Here is a 19919-nt window from a genome sequence, read left to right on the forward strand (position 1 = left end):
CTTACAAGTTTTATTGGTTTTAGGTAGGCTATAAAATTGTCAACTTTATTATTTTTGTGGGTGCACGTGCACCTTTTGTTGACAACGTGCGGTCGCCCCTACAACCATGCGCCAACCGATCAACAAAACATATTTGAAGAGTTCAGGTTCGCATTATTCTGAATTTTATGTTATAAAACATATCTGAAAAATCCATGTTTGCATTATTTATTTTGAATTTATGTTATTGTTTTCTTTTTTTTTTTGAAGAGTCCAGGTTCGAATTTATGTTATTAACAATCGCAAACTAGCTAGTACTCTTTATTTTGCGCTTTAACCACGTTGATTGCTTAAAAAATTCAAACATGAAAAGAAACAGCAAGGATTTTTGGGGAGGGGTTTGGCCGAAGCTCGCGTTTTGTCACGTAGTACTTGTCGTTTTAGCATATGCATAAAGCTAAACACAAATACGACGAGACGTGTGATCAAAAGGCTGTGCGGGTTGTATGGTTCTAATATAAAATAAGCTGGACCGTGCTCGTGTCATTTGTTTATACTTTATACCGATTACACTATTCATTTTACCGAAACCCTGCACTAATAAAAATAAGAGTGAATTTAGTTATCTAACACAATGTACACTTCATGCAAAGACAGATCTCTTGAGGTTAAGTTTGTTGTTTTGTTTGGTTTTAAGAAGAATGTTGGATTTTGCAACAGCTATGTTCAGAGCCGTTCTGAGTATAAGCAAATCAAGCATAAGCTTGAGACCTTGAAAAATTATATTACTATTAGGGGTTAATTCTAAACAGAAATAATTAATTATTAGAAGTAGACAAATGTTGATGAACCTAACATAAAGATCGCATGCAGAAATTTCAAGAAATAAGAACGAAAGGAATTTAATATTTCTCATTATCTTAACAAAACATAAGATTGTCATTGATGGATCCTCTGGCCTAAGATATGCGTTTAATTGATTGCCTCCAGCCCAAAAAGTTGTTTCGAGAGTCCAACAGTAATTGGCTACATTTCTTTGTTTTAGTTTGATTAAAGAGAGAAAACTTTCTAATAGCAATCTTTTTTGTAGGTCTGGTTGTTCGTAGCCAAGTGGCTGCTGAGCTCTGCCTTCGGGCCCTGACGTCTGGGGTTCGACCCCTACTTACCTCAGTTTGAGGATTAAAAGGTCCAAAAGTGACCAGTTGACAAAAAAAAAAAAAGCAATCTTTTTTGTAGAAGATAATTATAAAATCAAAGGAAGTTGGGGTTAAATCACAGACTTGATGATTTAAGAATAACAATCACCATCATTATCTCGTTATATAATGCTCACGTTGTTGATTATATTATTCTCTTTGTTTTTTGTATGCCTCTTTAAACTTGTACTAACTTTTACTCCCTCTGTTTCAAATTAGAGATGTTTTGAAGAGTTTTGATGTTTCAAAATACATGATATTTTGGTATTTTTATAATAGTTTTAGTTTATTGAAGATTGTGTAGCCAATGATGTTTTTATAGTTTTTTTGATGATTGGTTGAATTAATTTTTATTTATATTTTAAATGATACATTCTAAGTAAAAGTGTATGTCTTAATTCTTGTGCATTAACCAAAACATCAACTATTTTAAAACAGAGAGAATATTTTTTTGGTTCACTTTCTTTTGTCAGATTTCCATCGGTAGAGCATTATTTTCGGTGATAAAAATGATGGCACCATCTTTTTACTTTTTTTTTGGTAAAATATTAAATTGATTATACCAAAGTATATTTTGACAGAAATTACAGGTGAATATAAGTAGCAGAGAAACTGAAATGCAACCTAAACAACAAAGCTATACTCAACAAACTTAGCAAAGTACAAAGATCAGAAACAAAGTTAATAGAGATGGAAGCCAACGAAGCAAAACTCGAACTAAGGAAAATGGTAAGGACCGCACGGCAAACAAGTTGCCACGAGAAAAAGAGAGATGGGCGCTCTCGAATACTGATGCTACAACTTCCTACAGCTTCCAGAGCACTTACAGAACACTCACCACCCCAAAAATCACAAGCACAAACATACAAACCAGCCCAAGATCCACGTACCCTGGCGGCACGAGACAGAGAAACCATCCGAAGATTACCGCCTCTAAACCTCTTAACTGGGACCGTTACACCCATTTAACTGAGAGCTCATATAGAACAAGCAGACCGGACAGGAATCCCACCTTCAGAGCAGCTTCACGGAGTGAGAAAGCAGTCTGAGCGCCCAGCTGAAGAACTGTCTCCGACCAACCAAACTTCATCACTTTGACGACATCTAAGAGACGTAGAGAACATCACAAAGGAGAGAAAAAAGCGACGGTGAATGCCACACCATCGGAAAAATCCAAACTTTGAGGAGAGCAAACCCGCAAGACACCTCCTACCACGAGGCTGAGCCAACACATCTCCACACGCTGCCACCGGAGCCAGCTCCTAACAAAAGAGAAAATCTCACTGCTGAAGAAGAACTCCACGTGCAACAACCTCAGACCATGGTGGATACAAAGCTACGACAAAGACATCCGAGTTATAGATAACCCAGATCTGAGACGTAAAAACCTCTCTGACGGACCATACAGCGCTAACCGAGAATACGTCGAGATCTGAGGAGAAAATCTCCCGACCTAAAGCACTGAAGCAGATCTGGATAGAAACCACGGAAAGGGGCACATGCCGTCCTCTAGCAACTCCATCTCGCCAGGACGAGCACAGATCTACTCAAGAAGCTTCAGATCTGAACCGGGAAGGAGACCTCGACGCTTCACCTCCGCCGCAAACAACAGAGAGACCACATAGAAAACCATAGAAACAGAGAAAAGGGAAAACAAAAAGGTGGTGTGCTTCCGATGACCGCGAGAAGGACGACAGTCGCCAGAGCCAACCAGTACCGCAAAAAAAGAAGCTAAAGAAAGAAAGAGGGTGCTTAGGGCATCTCCAAAGAGGACGGGAAAACATTATTATAGTGTCAAAATTTGATTGTTCTTCTCCAATGGAACGGTATACTCAACTGCATTATAGTGTTTTGATGTTTTTTTGCAACAGTGTTACACTAAATATAGTGTGACACTATAGCGATGGTAAATTATTTTTTTAAAAAAAATCTTTTATTGTTTAGGTACTTTAATTGATTATATTTACTCTTTAAAAAAAATAAAATCCACTGTGATGTAATTATGATATTAAATTTATTTAACATAAATTTTTATGTATTTTCTAAATTTTAGTTAATATAAATTATTAACTAATGTAATATATAAAATAGATTTAAAATACATAAAATTTATTTAAAATTTCCCAACTAAACACCAAACAACATAAAAATGCATACAAGAAATTAAATTACAAAATTACCCAAATGAGTAAGATGTAATGTATTTTTATGTAATGTATTTTTATTTGTATGTTTTAGTTATTTTAATTTCATATATATATTTCGTTTGTATGTTTTTAATTATTTTAATTTCATATGTATTTCAAAAGTATTATTCAATAATTATAACTATTATTTTTTTAAAAAAATAGTCTACTTACATTAAAATAATTACTTGTGTATATTATAAGAATAATAGGTATCATTAAAAATACTAAATACTTAAGAGAATATTTATTTAATAATATAATAATATAAAATATATATTTTAAGTGTAAAATTTGGTGTTGTGGTTGGAGATGAAAAGAAAATTTGTGCTAAAATCACACTAAAATAGTGTAATTTACACACTAAAAATAGTGTTTTGGTTGGAGATGGCCTTAGAGAAAGAGGAAGAACTTTAGAACTAATTTTCGAAATGACACTTTTTTTTTCTTAAACCATTCATTATAGTTGCTTGCTTACAGAAATCTCTCTTTTTCTATAGATCAGCTGTCTTCTAATCTTATTTTTGAACTAATTACCATGAGATTTATACCTCTTCTATATAAATTGCTTGCCTTCCAATCTTTTTCTTGAACTAATAAACCATGACTGTGTAAGTTTGGTTCAAACAAGAGATTAATCAATCTGTCTCATCTAGTTATGTAATCCTAATACTGTTTTATATTAATTTCTGTTGAAGCGTATGAAATAGAAGATGCTAGTTAAGAGTCTTGTTAAAAAAATCCAAGAAAGAAAAGTAGTTATAGACTTAAATTAGTCAGAATGGTTTTTTATATGCAAACTTGTACCTGGTACTCATAATTCAAACTCAAATAATTTTCATTTTCATTCTTAATTCAATAGTATAGTTATGGAAAATTTCAAAAAAATAAAAAATATTCCTCACAATTTTCAATTATCTCCATTTGTTGAACACACACACATAAAAGTAAAACAGACAGACACTCACTGCACACTTCTCTCTCTCTCTCTCTCTCTCTCTCTCTCTCTCTCTCTCTCTCTCTCTCTCTCTCTCTCTCTCTCTCTCTCTCTCTCTCTCTCTCTCTCTCTCTCTCTCTCTCTCTCTCTCTCTCTCTCTCTCTCTCTCATCTCTTCTCGTCTCCCTAAGCTCCATAGGCACACTAACCTCTCTTTTGACCTACTAGGAGTGAAAGAGAAGCCTGCAAAGATAAAAAGGGAAGGCATCATTGAAGCTCTTTACCTCTTTTCTGTTCACAATCTCTTAACATAGGCTTCTACCCATTTTAAGCAAAAAATATGGTTTCATCTCAGAAACATCTTTCTTTCTCCTCCTTAGTGCTGGTCTTCTTCTTCTGCTTCCTCTCTCTCTTCTCACGTCCTTCTCTCTCCGCCACGTTTCTCGTCGATGGTGTCTCTGTCTGGAAAACTCCCGTTGTCCATGTTGGCGACTCCGTTAGTAAGTTTCTTTACAAGTACAGTCCATTTATGTGTCCTGTTTTTGCTAGATAATCTCTTAAGTTAACGATTTGCTTTTGCTGTTTGTTCTTATGCCTCCAGTTTTCAGTCACAAGTACGGATACGATCTCTACATCTTCAGAACCAAAGATGCATTCAATGTGTGCAACTTTACTCAAGCCACTCTTCTTACAAAACCAAACTCCACCTCCTTCACGGTATACATATATATAATAAATATATATATATATACACACATTGCTTTTTCACATTCACATTTCCTTGATTCGTTACAAATTGTGAAAATTTTCTGGTTAATTGCTTGAAAGGGTGTGAATTTCAAATGGGTTTCTCTGAAATTTCACAAAGGTTTGATCTTTACAAGTTTACTTTTGCTCTCTGTTCTTGAGATCGACAAAGAAAGACCCTCTTTCACCTGTTTTATGTCTGACCATCTTTTCTTTCGTCATTGATTTAATAGTTTCAGTGGATTAATATTAAATAATAGAACTTAAATCCGATGCTTTTTTTCTGAAAACAGAATTTAAAGTTTGATTAATTTAATAACTATACACAAAAACCCATATGTTCAAGGTTCAATGATAAATGTTCTAAGAAGCATCTGTACTACAAATCTTCCATTTACCTTATTAAAAGTTTTCAAAATTTCAAATATTGTTTTGTTAACTTTCACTCTAGTAATATTTGTATTGTTCCTTAATTCAAATGCAGTGGTACCCATCAAGAATAGGCTCTTACTACTTTTCTTTTAAAAACAACACATCTCATGTGAAGACCTGCCAACTCCACCAGAAGCTCTCAGTCCAAGTCATCCTCGCCGATGCATCTCCGCCGTCAAAACCACCAACGTCAGCAGTCTCTCCTGTTCCAGTCTCGGAAGGAGGAGTGGTATCATCTTCTCCTTCTTACCCATGGCCATTAGGTCCAAGAGAAGGTTCAGCTTTCTCTCCGGGACCATCTCCTTCAGAAATTACGTCGGTGTCGGTTCCCGGAGAAGACGGAGTTCCTTTCATCAACAGTAATCCTGCGGTTCCACTTCCCACCGGAGAAGTCGACTCTACTTCAAGTAATCCTTTGCCCACTTCCACAAATTCAGCACATCAGGTACACTCAGTGCAACAAAAATAAACACACATAAATATTATATTTCTTTTCAATACGAATTGAATTTATTCATAGAAATGTTTGATGTTGTGTGTGTGTGCAGGTGATGATGCTGACAGTAAAGCTGAAGCTAGTTTTGTCTTGTTTAGCCTTGTTTCTTCTACTGTAGAGAGAGAGTTAGTAGTTTTTTCTAGTATCAGTAGCTTTGCAGGAGAGGAATGATTACGTTTTCTGATGTTAATTGCTAATTACAACTTAACGTTAGTCTTGTAATCATTCATTCTCCCTTTTGCTCTTATGTTCTTGTTAGAATCTTAGGGCGATGTGCTATGAATCAATGTGGTTTCTTTCTAAATTCTCTGCGTGGTCTCCATAAGCTACTCACTCAAATGTCTCAGATTTATTTTCAGAACGTTGTTACGGTAACAACATTCTGAAAAGAAATATAAGCATATGTATTATATAGTCTATAGCTTGCTTTAGTCGACCTTTACTATACGCTCTGAGATTTCCTTTTAATTTAAATTCCAAAAAATAGAATATAGACAGATATAGAGGGACATTAGATTAAAAATCATATGAAGATTAATGTGGACGACATTCTATTGATCTTTTGCAATAACGGGATGAATGAGACATTAAATTAGAGAAGTAGCCGTTATATATCGTGAATGCATGAGGAGAATAGTTAAGTTTGAGACAAAGAAGAAGGAAACAAATGGAAGTAGCCGACCGCTTAGTAATGAACATGCACTTGTGACTTGTGAGCTCTTTAAAAGGAAACCAATGAATTTCTTATGACAAATTTTATTAAAGCTGTTACAAAAAAAAATTATTAAAGCTTTTTATCAGTGTTTTCAAAACCGGACCGGCTAGCGAACCGGAATACTTTTGGGTCATGGATCATTTTGGTTCGACCGGATCTGAACCGAGTTCAATTAGATTAAAACAAATTTAATGATATTTTATAATAATATGCATATTCTTAAAAAAATAGATGTGTTAAAAATAAAAAAATAGAATTAAAATCTAAAATCAATATGAAAGCATATTTAAACTTTATTCGCAGATCTTATCACTCTAAATCTTCATCACCTTTTAAAAAAATATATATATATACACCTTAGGTAAAAGTTATATTTTGAAATACAAATTTCACAAACGTAAATGTTTCATTTATTTAAAGTCTTCAAAACAAGTGATCATGAAACAAAATTTAAACAAAGTGAGAAGTAGACAAAACCAATATCTTAACCTGAATATTAAACTTTGTGAATCTTTTCATTTATGAGTTGTAGAGAGGAGATTTTATTAATTTTAAAAAATCTTAATTTTACTTAAAAAGAAAGAAAAATTAATAAAATTATTTCATTAACAAAATTTTGGTTTATATAAAAACCGGCAGATTCATTGGATCATTGATTCTTGGGTTTTTTATGGTTCGATAGGGGGTTTTAACTGGTTCAGTTTTAGTTGAGTTTTAGCATTAATCCAACCGGATTATTGTTGGTTCATGGTTTATGGTTCAACCCGGTCCGACCACCGGTTCGGGCCGGGTTTAAAAACACTGCTTTTTTTTGGTCAAACAAAAAAAACACTGCTTTTTAGCAAATTCTTAAAGAATACAATAAAATAAATATAAGAAACTTAATTTTCTTAGCAATAATTGGTAGAGGACAAAAGGGTATATGATCATAGTATTCATTACGATCACAAAACGGTGGTCGGACCGGGTTTAAAAACACTACTTTTTTTTTGTCAAACAAAAAAAACACTGCTTTTTAGCAAGTTCTTAAAGAGTACAATAAAATAAATATAAGACGCTTAATTTTCTTAGCAATAATTGGTAGAGGACAAAATGGTATCATAGTATTCATTACAATCACAAAATACAAAAATATATGGAACTTGGCTATTATGTAGATTTAGGAGTGTATTCTTATACATTTTATTTACAGAACTCAATAATACAGCAATAATAATCCTGGCAGACGAATTTGCAATTGTTGAAGCCAGAAGCTACAGCCAAAGCTTCAAACTCACCGGAAGATTGGGTGAACATTAACATGTCCATGTCAAAAGGCAATGTTGGCATTGATGTCACCATTCTCCGCATCAACAGGAGTGACTAATTCTATGACAACAACTTTGCCGTTTTCTGGTAGTGATTTCCAACAGGTTTTAAAAAAATTTACAGTCTACATCAGTCCAATCATGAAGTATACGCTGCAAAACAAAACAAAAACCCATGAAATAAGTACAAAGTAATAAATATGTGCTAAGATAAGGAAGTTTCTGAACTTACTTTCAAGATCATGGCATCTCCAGTTGGAACATCCACAAACATATCTCCGGTCACATGTTCAACCCTAGGGTATGAATAAGGATGTTAAATGGTAAAACTCACCCCATTTAAATCCACACCATTTAAGATCCATCCTATTTAGAATTTATATCCATTTAGATCCATTTAAAAATAGGTTTATTAGGGGTATCCATTTAAAATCCGCGAAATTTACATGTACCCATTTAGATGTATTTAATATTATTGATTTATTTTTTAATTATTTTAACTTTATATTTTCTTAACAAAAATTAACGAAACAAATAAAAAAATTCAGCGGATATTTTATCATATAAACGCAAATCAAATTGTCCTCGTAAAACCGTAAAATCATGTATTTAAACCAAAACCGCAAAATTTTCCCATCAAAACAATAAAATCGAGTTTTTTCCCATCAAAACCATAAAATCGAGTTTTTCCGCCAAAACTGTTAAATCGAGTTTTCCAGTCAAAATCGTAAAATCGAGTTTTTCCGCCAAAACCGCAAAATCGAGTTTTCCGCCAAAACTGTAAAATCGAGTTTTCCTGCCAAAATAGTAAAATCAAGTTTTTCCGTCAAAACCGTAAAATCGAGTTTTCTGGCAAAAATGAAAACCGGAGTTATCCTGCCAAAACCGTAAACCCGAGTTTTTCCACCAAAACTATAAAATCGAGTTTTCCCGCCAAAACATAAAATCTCGTTTTCTCATCAAAACCGTAAATTAAGTTTTCCCGCAAAACAGTAAAAATCGGGTTTTTCCTCCAAAACCGTAAAAATCAAGTTTTTCACCAAAATTGCAAAACTGAGTTTCCCGCCAAAAACGCAAAACCGAGTTTCCCGCCAAAACCGCAAAACCGAGTTTTCCCACCAAAACCGTAAAATCGAATTTCCCGTCAAAACCGCAAAACCGAGTTTTTCCACCAAAACCGTAAAATTGAGTTTTCCTGTCAAAACCGTAAATCGATTTTTCCCGCCAAAACCGTAAAATCGAGTTTTTATACCAAAACTGTAAAAATTGAGTTTTCCTGCCAAACCCCTAAAATCAAAATTTTCTGCCAAAACCACGATATCACATTTTAAGAAAATTATTAATTAATTATATTAAGTTAAATGGATTAATAGGGTCTCCACTAATTTTAGGTAGAACCTCATTTATTAAATGGATCTTACCGAAACTACCCATTTAAAATCTATTAAACTAAATGTGTCTAAACTAAATGTTCTTACTTTAATTTATTTTACAATAATTATTTAATTTTATGTAGAAAAGTAAGAGCCAGTTTTGGCGGCTGAAACAATTAGATTAATTTTAGTTGTCATTTTCTCGGAAGAAGTCCAGGCATTTTAATTTCAACACTATGATGCAACATTGCAACCAAGTGACTATATAAGTTCATCTTATATATGTTTTCAGATCAGCATAACCTATAGAAAAAAAATCTTAGGAAATCTCCAGTTTGTTTAGTATTTCATTCTTCAATTTAACCAACATGAAATATTATAATACTCAGACATGCATATACATAACTCCAACTTGATTAGGACGAGTGTGACTAAGGAAGGGGACAACCATTTTGATCGAAAATGTAACATCACAAGTATCCTTTATGGCCTACATGATACATCTTAATTTTTAATTTCTATCATTCTAGGAAGTCCAAAAATTACAGTCAAACTTCATTAACATACCATGTTGGACTCAGTCAGCATATACAAAAATTCTTTTGTTTGAAGCAACCATATAAAAAGGATTTCTCAAAAAAAAAGAACACATAAAAAACAAGTCAAGTTACAAACTAAGTTAGTATAAATGTCCAAACGATATATTGCCTTTGTTTTTGCGTGGCTAATGTATATACGGTTGATAAGAAGCTTTAATATATATTTTTAAAAAGAAGAAGGTTGAATATATATCGTGGAAAAATGCTTTAATTTATGAAATAGCAACAAGATAACCTCTATTTTTAATTTTCTTCCAAAAGCATATAAACTATACGTTTCATTTCATACTAGGTGTTTTACCTGCACTAACGGGCTTTATAGTTTAAAAAAAATTATAAAAATATACTATAAATTCAAAACTTTTGAATAAAATTATTCTTATATTTTTGAAATATTTATTAATTAACTAATTATTAATTTTTATATTCAGTATCTTTTATTTTAGTAAAATATCTTTTGTTACGTAAAATAAACTTTAAATATTTATATATACATAAATTATATTAATTTTAAAAATGTACGATATAAAATATTTTTGATAATATAATATAGAATCTCTTAGATAATGATGAATACCAAACTAATGAATTTTTTTTAATTTATGGATAATTATATATTAACAAATATACAATTATTTATTAAGAATAATAAAGATTTTCAACGCTCTAAAATTAAACGTGAGAGTGAACAAATTATTTTCCAAACAATAGTATAAATAATTTCGAATTCAACTTTTCTTAAATTATCACAATAATTGATTTTGATTGTCTTAGATATTTATCGTAAAAGATAAATTATTATTCTATCTTATGTCATATATATATATATATATATATATATATATATATAAGTCGGTTTAATATTATTAATCAAAATACAATATAAACATATATGTAATACTTTAATATTACTAAATTATAGTGTATAAGTTTGGCTATGATATTATCTTTAGCATATTTTAATTATTTTCAAGATAATGATAATTTATTATTTAAATCTTTAAAATTATTTATTAATAAAATATTAATAATCAAGTATAAAATATGAATAAACCTATAATTATGGAAAGCATAACAAATAAGAAAATTCATTTCTCAAATAATAGTATAGATAAATAGATTGTTTTATAAAAAAATTTAACTTTTATATAAGTTATCTTATTAAAAAAACAACAATGTGATTAATAATTCGTTTTTAATTATATATACAAATTTATTAAGGATAGTATTGATATTAACCACTCTAACTTTTAACGTGGAAGTTCTGTTGCGAAAATCACTTTGCAAATAATAGTATAGATATATATTTATATCAATATAACATCTAATATGTATCAAACCCGAATATTTTCCTGGTTAATAGTATCTATGCCAATATGGATTTTTTATTCTGGAGGAAGAGTGCTATTGTTGAACCTGAATTAGACAGAGACCCTTATTCCTGGATAATCTGGTACATTTGGAAAGCGAGGAATGATAACCTGTTTAGAGGAATAGATAGAGATCCATTGGAACTGGTAAGATATGCGGAAAGTGAGTGTCAGGCCTGGTTTAATGCAAATGAAATGGTGCAAGGAAACCTGCAAGAAGATAGAAAGAACGAACATAACGAAGAAACTCAAGTCATAGGCTTGACCAATATTTGCATGGTGGATGGATCCTGGACGGCTACAGATCAGTATAGTGGGTGTGGTTGGGTATGGATGGATGGCTTGGGAAAAGTTCAGCTTATGGGAACGAGGAATCTTATACGGAAAGAATCAGCTTTACACTCGGAACTGGAAGCACTGAAGTGGGCGATGGAGAATATGCTTCAACATTCGACATGTCAGACTTTTGGAACGGATTGCAAGGATGTGATAAACATGATCAAGAACCCTCAAGCGTGGCCGAGCTTTGCAACGGAGCTGGAGCGAATAGCAACTCTCGTAGTATGCTTCCCGGATTTCAAGATTTCTTATATCCCGCGAGCAAGAAATCACATTGCGGATTTTTTAGCTAGAACTGCAAGATCTTTTCATAGAGCTCTTTATTTTATGGGTTGTTCTATTCCGATCTGGTTACCCAGACCACCTCATGTTCTTTGAGTAATAGAATAGCCTTTCGATGTCAAAAAAAAAAACATCTAATATGTAAATAATTGTTTTTGATTTTAATTAAATAAATAAATATCATCTATTTAGCAAAAATAATAATAATATTATCTCGTGTTTTTTTGCAATACTAGAAAAAATGAAACATTAAATTAGAGAAGTAGCATTTGTGTGAGTCTTGTGAGCTTCTCGAAAAGAATTTCATGTGGCTAACTAGATAAGTTGGTTCTTAAAGAGTACAGTGAGAAAGTAAACAAAAAAGCTTGTTATTATATTTCACTTTTCTTGAACACACACAAATGTATAATCATCAGAAACAGAGAATTGGAACCAAGATGAAATCGACATTTAAAGAGGTTTTAGTTTTATATTTTACACATCTTCTTTACAGAACTCAATAATCCAACAGTGATAAGCCTGGCAAACGAATTTGCACTGGTTGAAGCCAGCTGCTGCAGCTAAAGCTTTAAACTCAGCTCGTGACCTCTCTTTTCCTCCAGAACATTGTGTGAACATTAACATGTCCATATCAAAGGCAATGTTTGCGTTGATGTCACCATTCTGTGCGTCATCAGGAGTGACTAATTCTATTACAACAATTTTACCGTTGTTTGGTAGTGATTTCCAACAGTTCTTAAGAATCTTCACGCAGTCTTCGTCGGTCCAATCATGAAGTATACGCTGTAAAACAAATTTAATCCACCATATATAAGTACAAAATACTAATACACATTCAAGATATGTGAGTGATAAGTTGATGAACTTACTTTCAAGATCATGGCGTCTCCTGTTGGAACATCTACGAACATATCTCCGGCGATATGTTCCACCCCAGGGTAAGAAGGTGCTTGTTCCAAGGCACAAGTAAGATCAAAGTTTATACCTTTAATATGAGGATACTTTGAAGTTACAACATCAAGGGTGTTGCCAACTCCTCCTCCAACATCAACCAACACTTTCACATCGTTGAAGCCTTGGTAAACTTTAAGAGCCTTCTTCACAACCGCAATGGTGAATCCAGTCTGGTTAAAAAGCTTGCTGAACCTCTCATCTGTTCCCATATAGTCAAAGAGTTTCATGCCACCATGTGCACGACCAAATGCATCTCCTCCTTCAAGAACCACATCTTTCAATTGTGCCCTATAGTTCACAAATCAATAAGATTTAGTAACCGTTTAAATAACGATCCAAACTAATGACAAGAAAATTGTTACTCAAATCGGTTTTAAATTACCAGGTATTGAGGAAGACACTGTCAAAATTAACGATGACTTGAGAAGCAAGGGATCCAATATCTTGAATGTTATCTTTCAAGAAGAACCTGCAAATTGGCTCGGCTCTATAAACTCTCTCGCTCTTCACTGATGAGCTCTTACTGCACTTGACCATGGAGTAGCTAGCAAGTAGACGAAGCATCCGGTCCAACAAAACCGGCGCCTCAGGGTTACGTGGCTTAGTTGGTAGCCTACTCGCTATCTCAGATGGTGAGAGGAACGAGTCATAGCTGGCGGCATGGGCGTAGAGAGTGTCAAAGACACCTAGCTCTAGCGACGCCTTGAGAACCATTGGAAAGGCTGCGGCATTGGCTAGTCTCACGGCCATCAAACCCAACTCATTATCATCATCAATAACAGTTTGGGTCTTAGGGCTAGTGCTTAAGGTTTCTTCAAAAGGGAACCCCATTTTTTTATTTGTTTATTTCTTCTCTTTCAAGGCACCGTACACTGATGAGAAGAAGCAAGAGAGTGATAGAAAGTCTTTGTGTGTTTTTCCTTTTTAGTGTTCGGGTATGATGATTGAGTATATTTCTGATGCACCTTCGTTCTCCTTTTATAGCTAAAGCTTAGAGATTTTTTCTTCTTTTTATTTAACTTCATTTAAATTATTGTTGGCTCGCCGGTCCATCTGGGGCGCTGAATAGTCGCTGAATAGTCTTGTTTGAAGTCAGTGGATTTAGTCAAAGTTCAAAGCAGAGATCATTCCGTCTTAAGTTTATTATTATAGTCTATAGACGGGCCAACGACAACTACGGAGTGACCCAAATTTTAGAAAAAAAAAAAAAAAAAAAAAAAAAAAAAAAACACGGAGTGACACAAGCAAAAGACCAGTTCTTCTTGGATACTAAATTAATTTATTAATTATTTTCCTCTATTATCTTTTTTTTTAACTGAAACTATTTTCCTCTATTATCCCTACTTTGTGTCATTTTCCTTCCATTTGACGAATAAATATAAGAAAATATTGACAAAAAATTTAAGAAAATATTGAAAAAAAATATAAGAAAATATTTCTAAAATTATTTAACAATTGCACCCAAAAATATATTTCTAAAATTTAAACCAAAAATTTTCTTAAAATCAAAGTCCTATGACTACCTCTAACGAAGGTATATTTCCATCAGCCGTTATTATTTTTAAATCGTTTCTAAATTTTCAGATATATCAATTAATTTATTAAAGAAAAAAAAGAGAAAAACCTTCTCATCTTCGTACCTCTCACAAACTTTCCGGGGGAAAATATTTCCTGTTGATGTAGAGAATCTGAAATGTCTTTTATTTAAATGTTTTGTTCATTTTGACTGCGCAAATGTGTGGGTAGTCAATGTTAAGATAGATGGACTTCACACTTAAAATCAATCGGTGATAAGAAGAGTGACCCATATATCTTATATATTGCTAAAGATCCCTTCTAATATCCGATGTGGGACTTTGTCCCTAATACGTTCCTTCGAGATGATGGCTTTCTGAACGTCAATCTCGGAATATTTGGGTAAGGATCGATGGACCGACTTTAGGTCAGATCGATGTGGATCGGGTTGGACTGCATAAATCAGACTCTGACCATGTTAAACTAGATGAACTTCACATTTAAAACCAATTGATTTTAGGTTGGAAACCCATCTAGCTCAACAGTCAAGACAGTCATGGCCCATGGCAACCGAAATTTACACATAGAAAGAGTATTTTCACGAAAATTCACTCAAACTGGATTTTATATTGGGAACTTGTCAACTGGACTTATTTTATTTATTATTATAGAGAATGTTAATATGAAAGATGGGGACGTTAATTATTATCTCATTCTTTCTTTTGTCAACATTATCTCATTCTTTTTTTTCGACGATTATATTTATATAAACTGAAACAATTTATTCACAGTACATAAAGTTATAAAACAACAAACACAACTAAAATAATAAAAAGACAATAAAACATATGCAGAAAATCTGGAAATGATTTTTCTGGAGAGGTCATCCTAATCAACAAAGGACCAACACTCTTAATATTTTTGCAAACTTCAAGTTCATGTCGCATTATAAATTTTCTCGGACTATAATCTAATCTATTGATTCAAAAAATAAAACCACCAACTTTCAGCGGTTATACGAACATTTTTGTGCAACAAAAAAAAATAAACTTCCAACTTTGATTAACTGAATTATTGATGGTGGTTTCCATAAATTCAATAAAATATTATAATCTTCCATTATTCGATACCAGATGTATTGTATCAAAATATGGCAAATAAACTCTTCATTCATTATTCTAAATGATCTCCCAACAACGCTGGCATGTAATTTCTATCATACTCCAATGACCAGAAAATAATAAATCCATCATCTCATACTATAGTTTTTTCTGCCGAATTATTTTCCAAATCTATACTATAAAAGCATTATCCTATTGGTTTTTTTACTAAAAATACCCCTTTCTTTAATAACATTGCATATTTCATTAAGGGTAATCAAGTAATATTAATAACAAATCTATATTGAGTCTTTTTTTTTTGGTCATTTTTTTTAAATCCAGCCCATTGCCCACATCATCTCTTTTGGGGTATTTGGGCCGATTAACAAATCACATTCAATTTTTATTTTTTTCGGATTGGGTTCGAGTCGGATCTTTCCGGGTCCGGGTGGGTTCGGTTCTCATGCATAAGAACCTGAAAAATAACCAAATAACCAAAATATTTAAAACGAGTTTGGTTATTTATACTCAGAGTAACCAAAGTATCCGATTCGATTCAATTTTTTGTATCCAAATTACTCAAAAGTAACCAAAAATATCCATTCTATACAGTTTTTTTGGATAAACTTTTATCCAAACTATCATATTTTATCCAAATACTCAAAAATACTAAAAATGACTGCTATAGTTAACTTATGATATTAATTTAAAATATTAAAATAATTATAAATATAATTATAACATATATTTTTAGATATATATTCACATTTCGGGTATCTTCGGGTATTCATTTGATTCTCGATTCGGATCGGGTTCGGATCGGTTCTTCGGATATAGCAATTTAGAATTCATTCGGATATTTACCCCGGGTCTGATCGGGTTCGGGACCCTGATTTTTGGTAGGTTTTGGGTTGGTTATTCGGGTCCGGATATTGTGATCAGGTCTATACTCATTTAAAATGAAACACGATAAAGAAAGATAAAAAGCTTAAATCTTTTATAAAAAAACAAATATATGAAAATATAACATTTATTAAATATTTGTTAATTTAAAAAAAAATAAAGGAAAATAAACCCGCGCTTTAAAAGCGCGGGTCAAAATCTAGTAAGCAATTATGATACCGTCTCATTACTTTTTGAATGTGAATGCCTAAACTTTTGTCACAATAAGACTTGTAGAAGATTACGACACTTTGAAATATAGTTTGTCACAATAGGAAAATTAGAAAAATAGGATACTTTGAACTTAGTTTGTCACAATAGGACTTGTAGAAGATTATTTAGGTAACTAAGATTTATAATTCCTTTAATACCATTATACCCTTCAATTAACCTAATTGATTTAATATTTTATAATTAATTTAAGTTTTTATTAAAAAGAGAAAAAAATAAAAACAGAAAAAAAAAGATATCCACACCACCGTCTTCTTCGACAAAGTAAAAAACAGAAAGTAAAAAAAACTTCCAATCTTCTTTAGCGTGCGCGCCTCACCCCCATGCTCTTCTTCATGCTGGATTGGATTCGTCTCCGGCTTCGCCTCGTCAAGTTCGTGGTCGTGTTCTGTTCCAATCGCTGTGACCATGCTTCCTCCACGGCGTCAACTCGCGATGTCACTCCTCCGTCTCATATCTGAAGGCTCCAATCTCGTTGTGTTATTTGCTTCACTCCAATGTATCTGTTACATCAGAATCAGTCCTCGTCGTCGCAGATCGAAAGAAAGCTTGTCGAAGAGCACCAATGGCCCGTTTAGGTAGTTTTGCAAAACAGGTCCTCAAACTTTTGACTAATCAAAGAGTTGTCCTAAAACTTTCTGTTTGTATATATTGCTCCTAAAATTAATTTTAAAACTTTCAATTGTGCAGAAATATTTCTATTTTGCAACAAAAATTCTTTTTAACCGAATATGGAAGTTTCTATATTTTCACGATTTATCTAGAATATGTATACTACCTAGGCAGAATACCTTATAGTAGGTGAGAATCATATTCTTCTTGTAGTCATCATATAAGGTAAAAAGCAGAACAAACTATGGCACGTAATATAACCAAGTTATATCATTGAGTTGTGGCTATATATCGTTATCAAGCTGTAGGTAGACCGAAGACATCTTTCTTGATTATAATGTAACCGATTCTATCTTTGCTAGAATATAAAAAAAAAACAAAAAACGCTCTCTAGAAAGCGATGAAATAGGCGATCTAGGGTTCTTTACAACTCTATGGGTTCGCGATGGTGGGATCCCGGAATCGGGATACTGCAAGGGTTTGGATTGGATTCTGCGAGGGGGAAATGGGGCGGTGCTTTGATTGGGAGAATCATTCCGATATTCATCGGGTTGGATTTTCAATCGTCGAGGAAGATTGAAGGAGGATTTTGTTTCTTTATTCAAGTGAGGAGTCGGATCGACATCTTCGTCATCATTAAGATAAGATCGACGAATCAAAAAGGTGTGGATGTGGTGTTGCTGGGATTGATTTGGTTACTTTCCATTACGGGGATTTTGGCACAGAATCAAGGTATTAATATTGGTTTCGATTTGATTAGATCGACACAGTTATTTGCTTCCCGATTTGATAGTCATGGGGATTATTTTGTGGGAAAGATAAAGGAAACTACGGTGTACTATATAAAGGATAAGGGGATGGGATATCTCAATATCAGTATCACATTTTTCTCATCTATTCTGTTTTCTGGTTTCAAAGGTTATAATTCTCTCTCGTTAACTATGACGCAGAGTCAACTTGTGGGATCCTCGGGGGAGAAAATAAATGGTGAAGGAATGCGCAAAAGGTTGAAAATTACGGTGGCTCATTTTGATAACACGGCTTTGGTCAAGTCATGCTCGAAGGTGCTACTTGGTAGGTGTATGAATCCGGTGAAGCAACAGATGCAGGCGTTGCTTACCAATATGCCAAAAATTTGGAATATGGTGGGATATGTGACGGGGAAAGACTTAGGTATTGGCATGTTTCAGTTCGATTTTGATAAGGAGGAGGATATTGAGGGAGTTTTGAAGCTACAACCCTATCATTTCGACTACTGGATGATAGCTATAGCTAAGTGGCAGCCAAAAAGGTCTCCGACCTTCCCTGCGGAGATACCATTTTGGGTTCGGGTTCTGGGTGTCTCGAAGGAGTTCAGAACGGCTGAAACTTTTGCAATTATTGGTGACGCTATAGGCAAGACTCTAGAGGTGGATGTGGAGCAGATGCGGGTGCTGGTGGTGGTGGACGCGTTCACAGAGCTTTGTTTCGAAACATCAATTGAGTTCAAAGGTGGAGAATACTATGAGGGTGAGGAGGTGGCTATCTCATTGAGATATGAGAAATTGTTTGGGTACTGTACATTTTGTGGTAGTCTGTGCCATGAGGAGGCCAAGTGCGTTCTAGCTAAGGGCCAACCTAAGAAGCGCTTGGAGGAGAAAAAGGAGAACCAGTACGGGAATGGTGGATGGCATGAAGGTGGAGCACATGATGATCGTGCTAGGAGTTACAAGGGAGTAGTACTCAATGAGAATGGCAACCGACAGAACCGTGAAAGGGAAGGAAGGGAGTACTATGGTAAAGGCAAGGGGAAAATGTACGAGGAGTCAGAATCTAGATGGGTAAGAGTTCCGGATAGATCAAACAAGAAGCTTCCTGCGCCTGGGGACTTTAATAGTGGAGTGAAAGGTTTACCTCGCCAATCACTATCTCGTGAGGGAGCACAATCAGGTGGCTATGCAAACCCTCCAGTTACTGGCAGCACTCAGCAGGAGCAGAGACGCCCACTGAAGGAACTGCAAGAGGAAGGGGAGATTATAGATACTAAGGGTGATCAGGGGGTGCCGCCTTCACTGGAGTTTCAGAAACAATTGGCTGAGACCCAGGCGCAGGGATCACTGGTGGTCTCAAATCGGGTTGACATGGAGGATGGATTACAACAGTTGCAAGGCCTAAGGGGAGATCAGACTAGGGGAGGAGATGATGAAGCGATGGAATGGGAAGTGATTAAGGCTTCTTGTCGCGCAGAGGGGTTTGATGTGGACAATGCGGATGATCTTCCAGATCTCACTGCGGAAGAAGAGGCGGCTCTGAACCAAGAGATGGAGGAAATTGTAGTTCCTCAGGAGAATTTGGAGGAGAGTGATAAGGCAGACAGAAAGGAGCAGGCCGGTGAAGAAGACATAAAAAAACAAACGACTAAGAAACGTTTGTTCAAGGCGCCTCCGAGTGGTGCGGCGAGCAACAAGCTGCGAGTGGCCAATGCGATCACTTCTCCTCGTAGGAAAACTCAGGCTAAGACAGGCACCCGCAATGGAGAAGGCAGAAGCAACCAGGAAGGAAAGGGCTCGTCAAACCCAGCTTCCAGTCATCCACTACCTTAGTTTATGGATAAAGACACCGAGAAGAA

General features: G+C 34.2%; 2 protein-coding genes across 2 annotated transcripts; one reads left to right on the plus strand and one right to left on the minus strand.

The window, feature by feature from the left end:
* The first annotated feature begins 4444 nt into the window (after nucleotides 1–4444).
* LOC108809877 (early nodulin-like protein 9) lies at nucleotides 4445–6276 on the plus strand. Its single transcript, XM_018582014.2, has 4 exons — nucleotides 4445–4797; nucleotides 4899–5014; nucleotides 5529–5921; nucleotides 6025–6276. Exons 1-4 carry the CDS (start codon nucleotides 4638–4640, stop codon nucleotides 6088–6090), a joined length of 735 nt encoding a protein of 244 aa, XP_018437516.1. The 5' UTR covers nucleotides 4445–4637; the 3' UTR covers nucleotides 6091–6276.
* A 6033-nt stretch (nucleotides 6277–12309) lies between these two features.
* On the minus strand, nucleotides 12310–13870 carry LOC108807108 (indole glucosinolate O-methyltransferase 1). Its single transcript, XM_018579362.2, has 3 exons — nucleotides 13294–13870; nucleotides 12827–13199; nucleotides 12310–12740 (listed from the first exon to the last, which is right to left on the minus strand). Exons 1-3 carry the CDS (start codon nucleotides 13740–13742, stop codon nucleotides 12432–12434), a joined length of 1131 nt encoding a protein of 376 aa, XP_018434864.1. The 5' UTR covers nucleotides 13743–13870; the 3' UTR covers nucleotides 12310–12431.
* Between the last annotated feature and the right edge of the window lie 6049 nt (nucleotides 13871–19919).

Source organism: Raphanus sativus, chromosome 6 (genome assembly GCF_000801105.2).
Source record: "Raphanus sativus cultivar WK10039 chromosome 6, ASM80110v3, whole genome shotgun sequence".
In the NCBI taxonomy this organism is placed as follows: domain Eukaryota; kingdom Viridiplantae; phylum Streptophyta; class Magnoliopsida; order Brassicales; family Brassicaceae; genus Raphanus; species Raphanus sativus.

What these genes read in the sequence shown, in the direction of transcription:
- LOC108807108 (XM_018579362.2), bottom strand. Translation starts at nt 13,742, where the DNA reads ATGGGGTTCCCTTTTGAAGAAACCTTAAGCACTAGCCCTAAGACCCAA. An exon ending in AGTGTCTTCCTCAATACCTG is followed by an intron (nt 13,200 to 13,293) that starts GTAATTTAAAAC and finishes TGTGAACTATAG; the next exon opens with GGCACAATTGAAAGATGTGG. An exon ending in GAGACGCCATGATCTTGAAA is followed by an intron (nt 12,741 to 12,826) that starts GTAAGTTCATCA and finishes TTTGTTTTACAG; the next exon opens with CGTATACTTCATGATTGGAC.
- LOC108809877 (XM_018582014.2), top strand. Translation starts at nt 4,638, where the DNA reads ATGGTTTCATCTCAGAAACATCTTTCTTTCTCCTCCTTAGTGCTGGTC. An exon ending in CAAACTCCACCTCCTTCACG is followed by an intron (nt 5,015 to 5,528) that starts GTATACATATAT and finishes ATTCAAATGCAG; the next exon opens with TGGTACCCATCAAGAATAGG. An exon ending in CCACAAATTCAGCACATCAG is followed by an intron (nt 5,922 to 6,024) that starts GTACACTCAGTG and finishes GTGTGTGTGCAG; the next exon opens with GTGATGATGCTGACAGTAAA.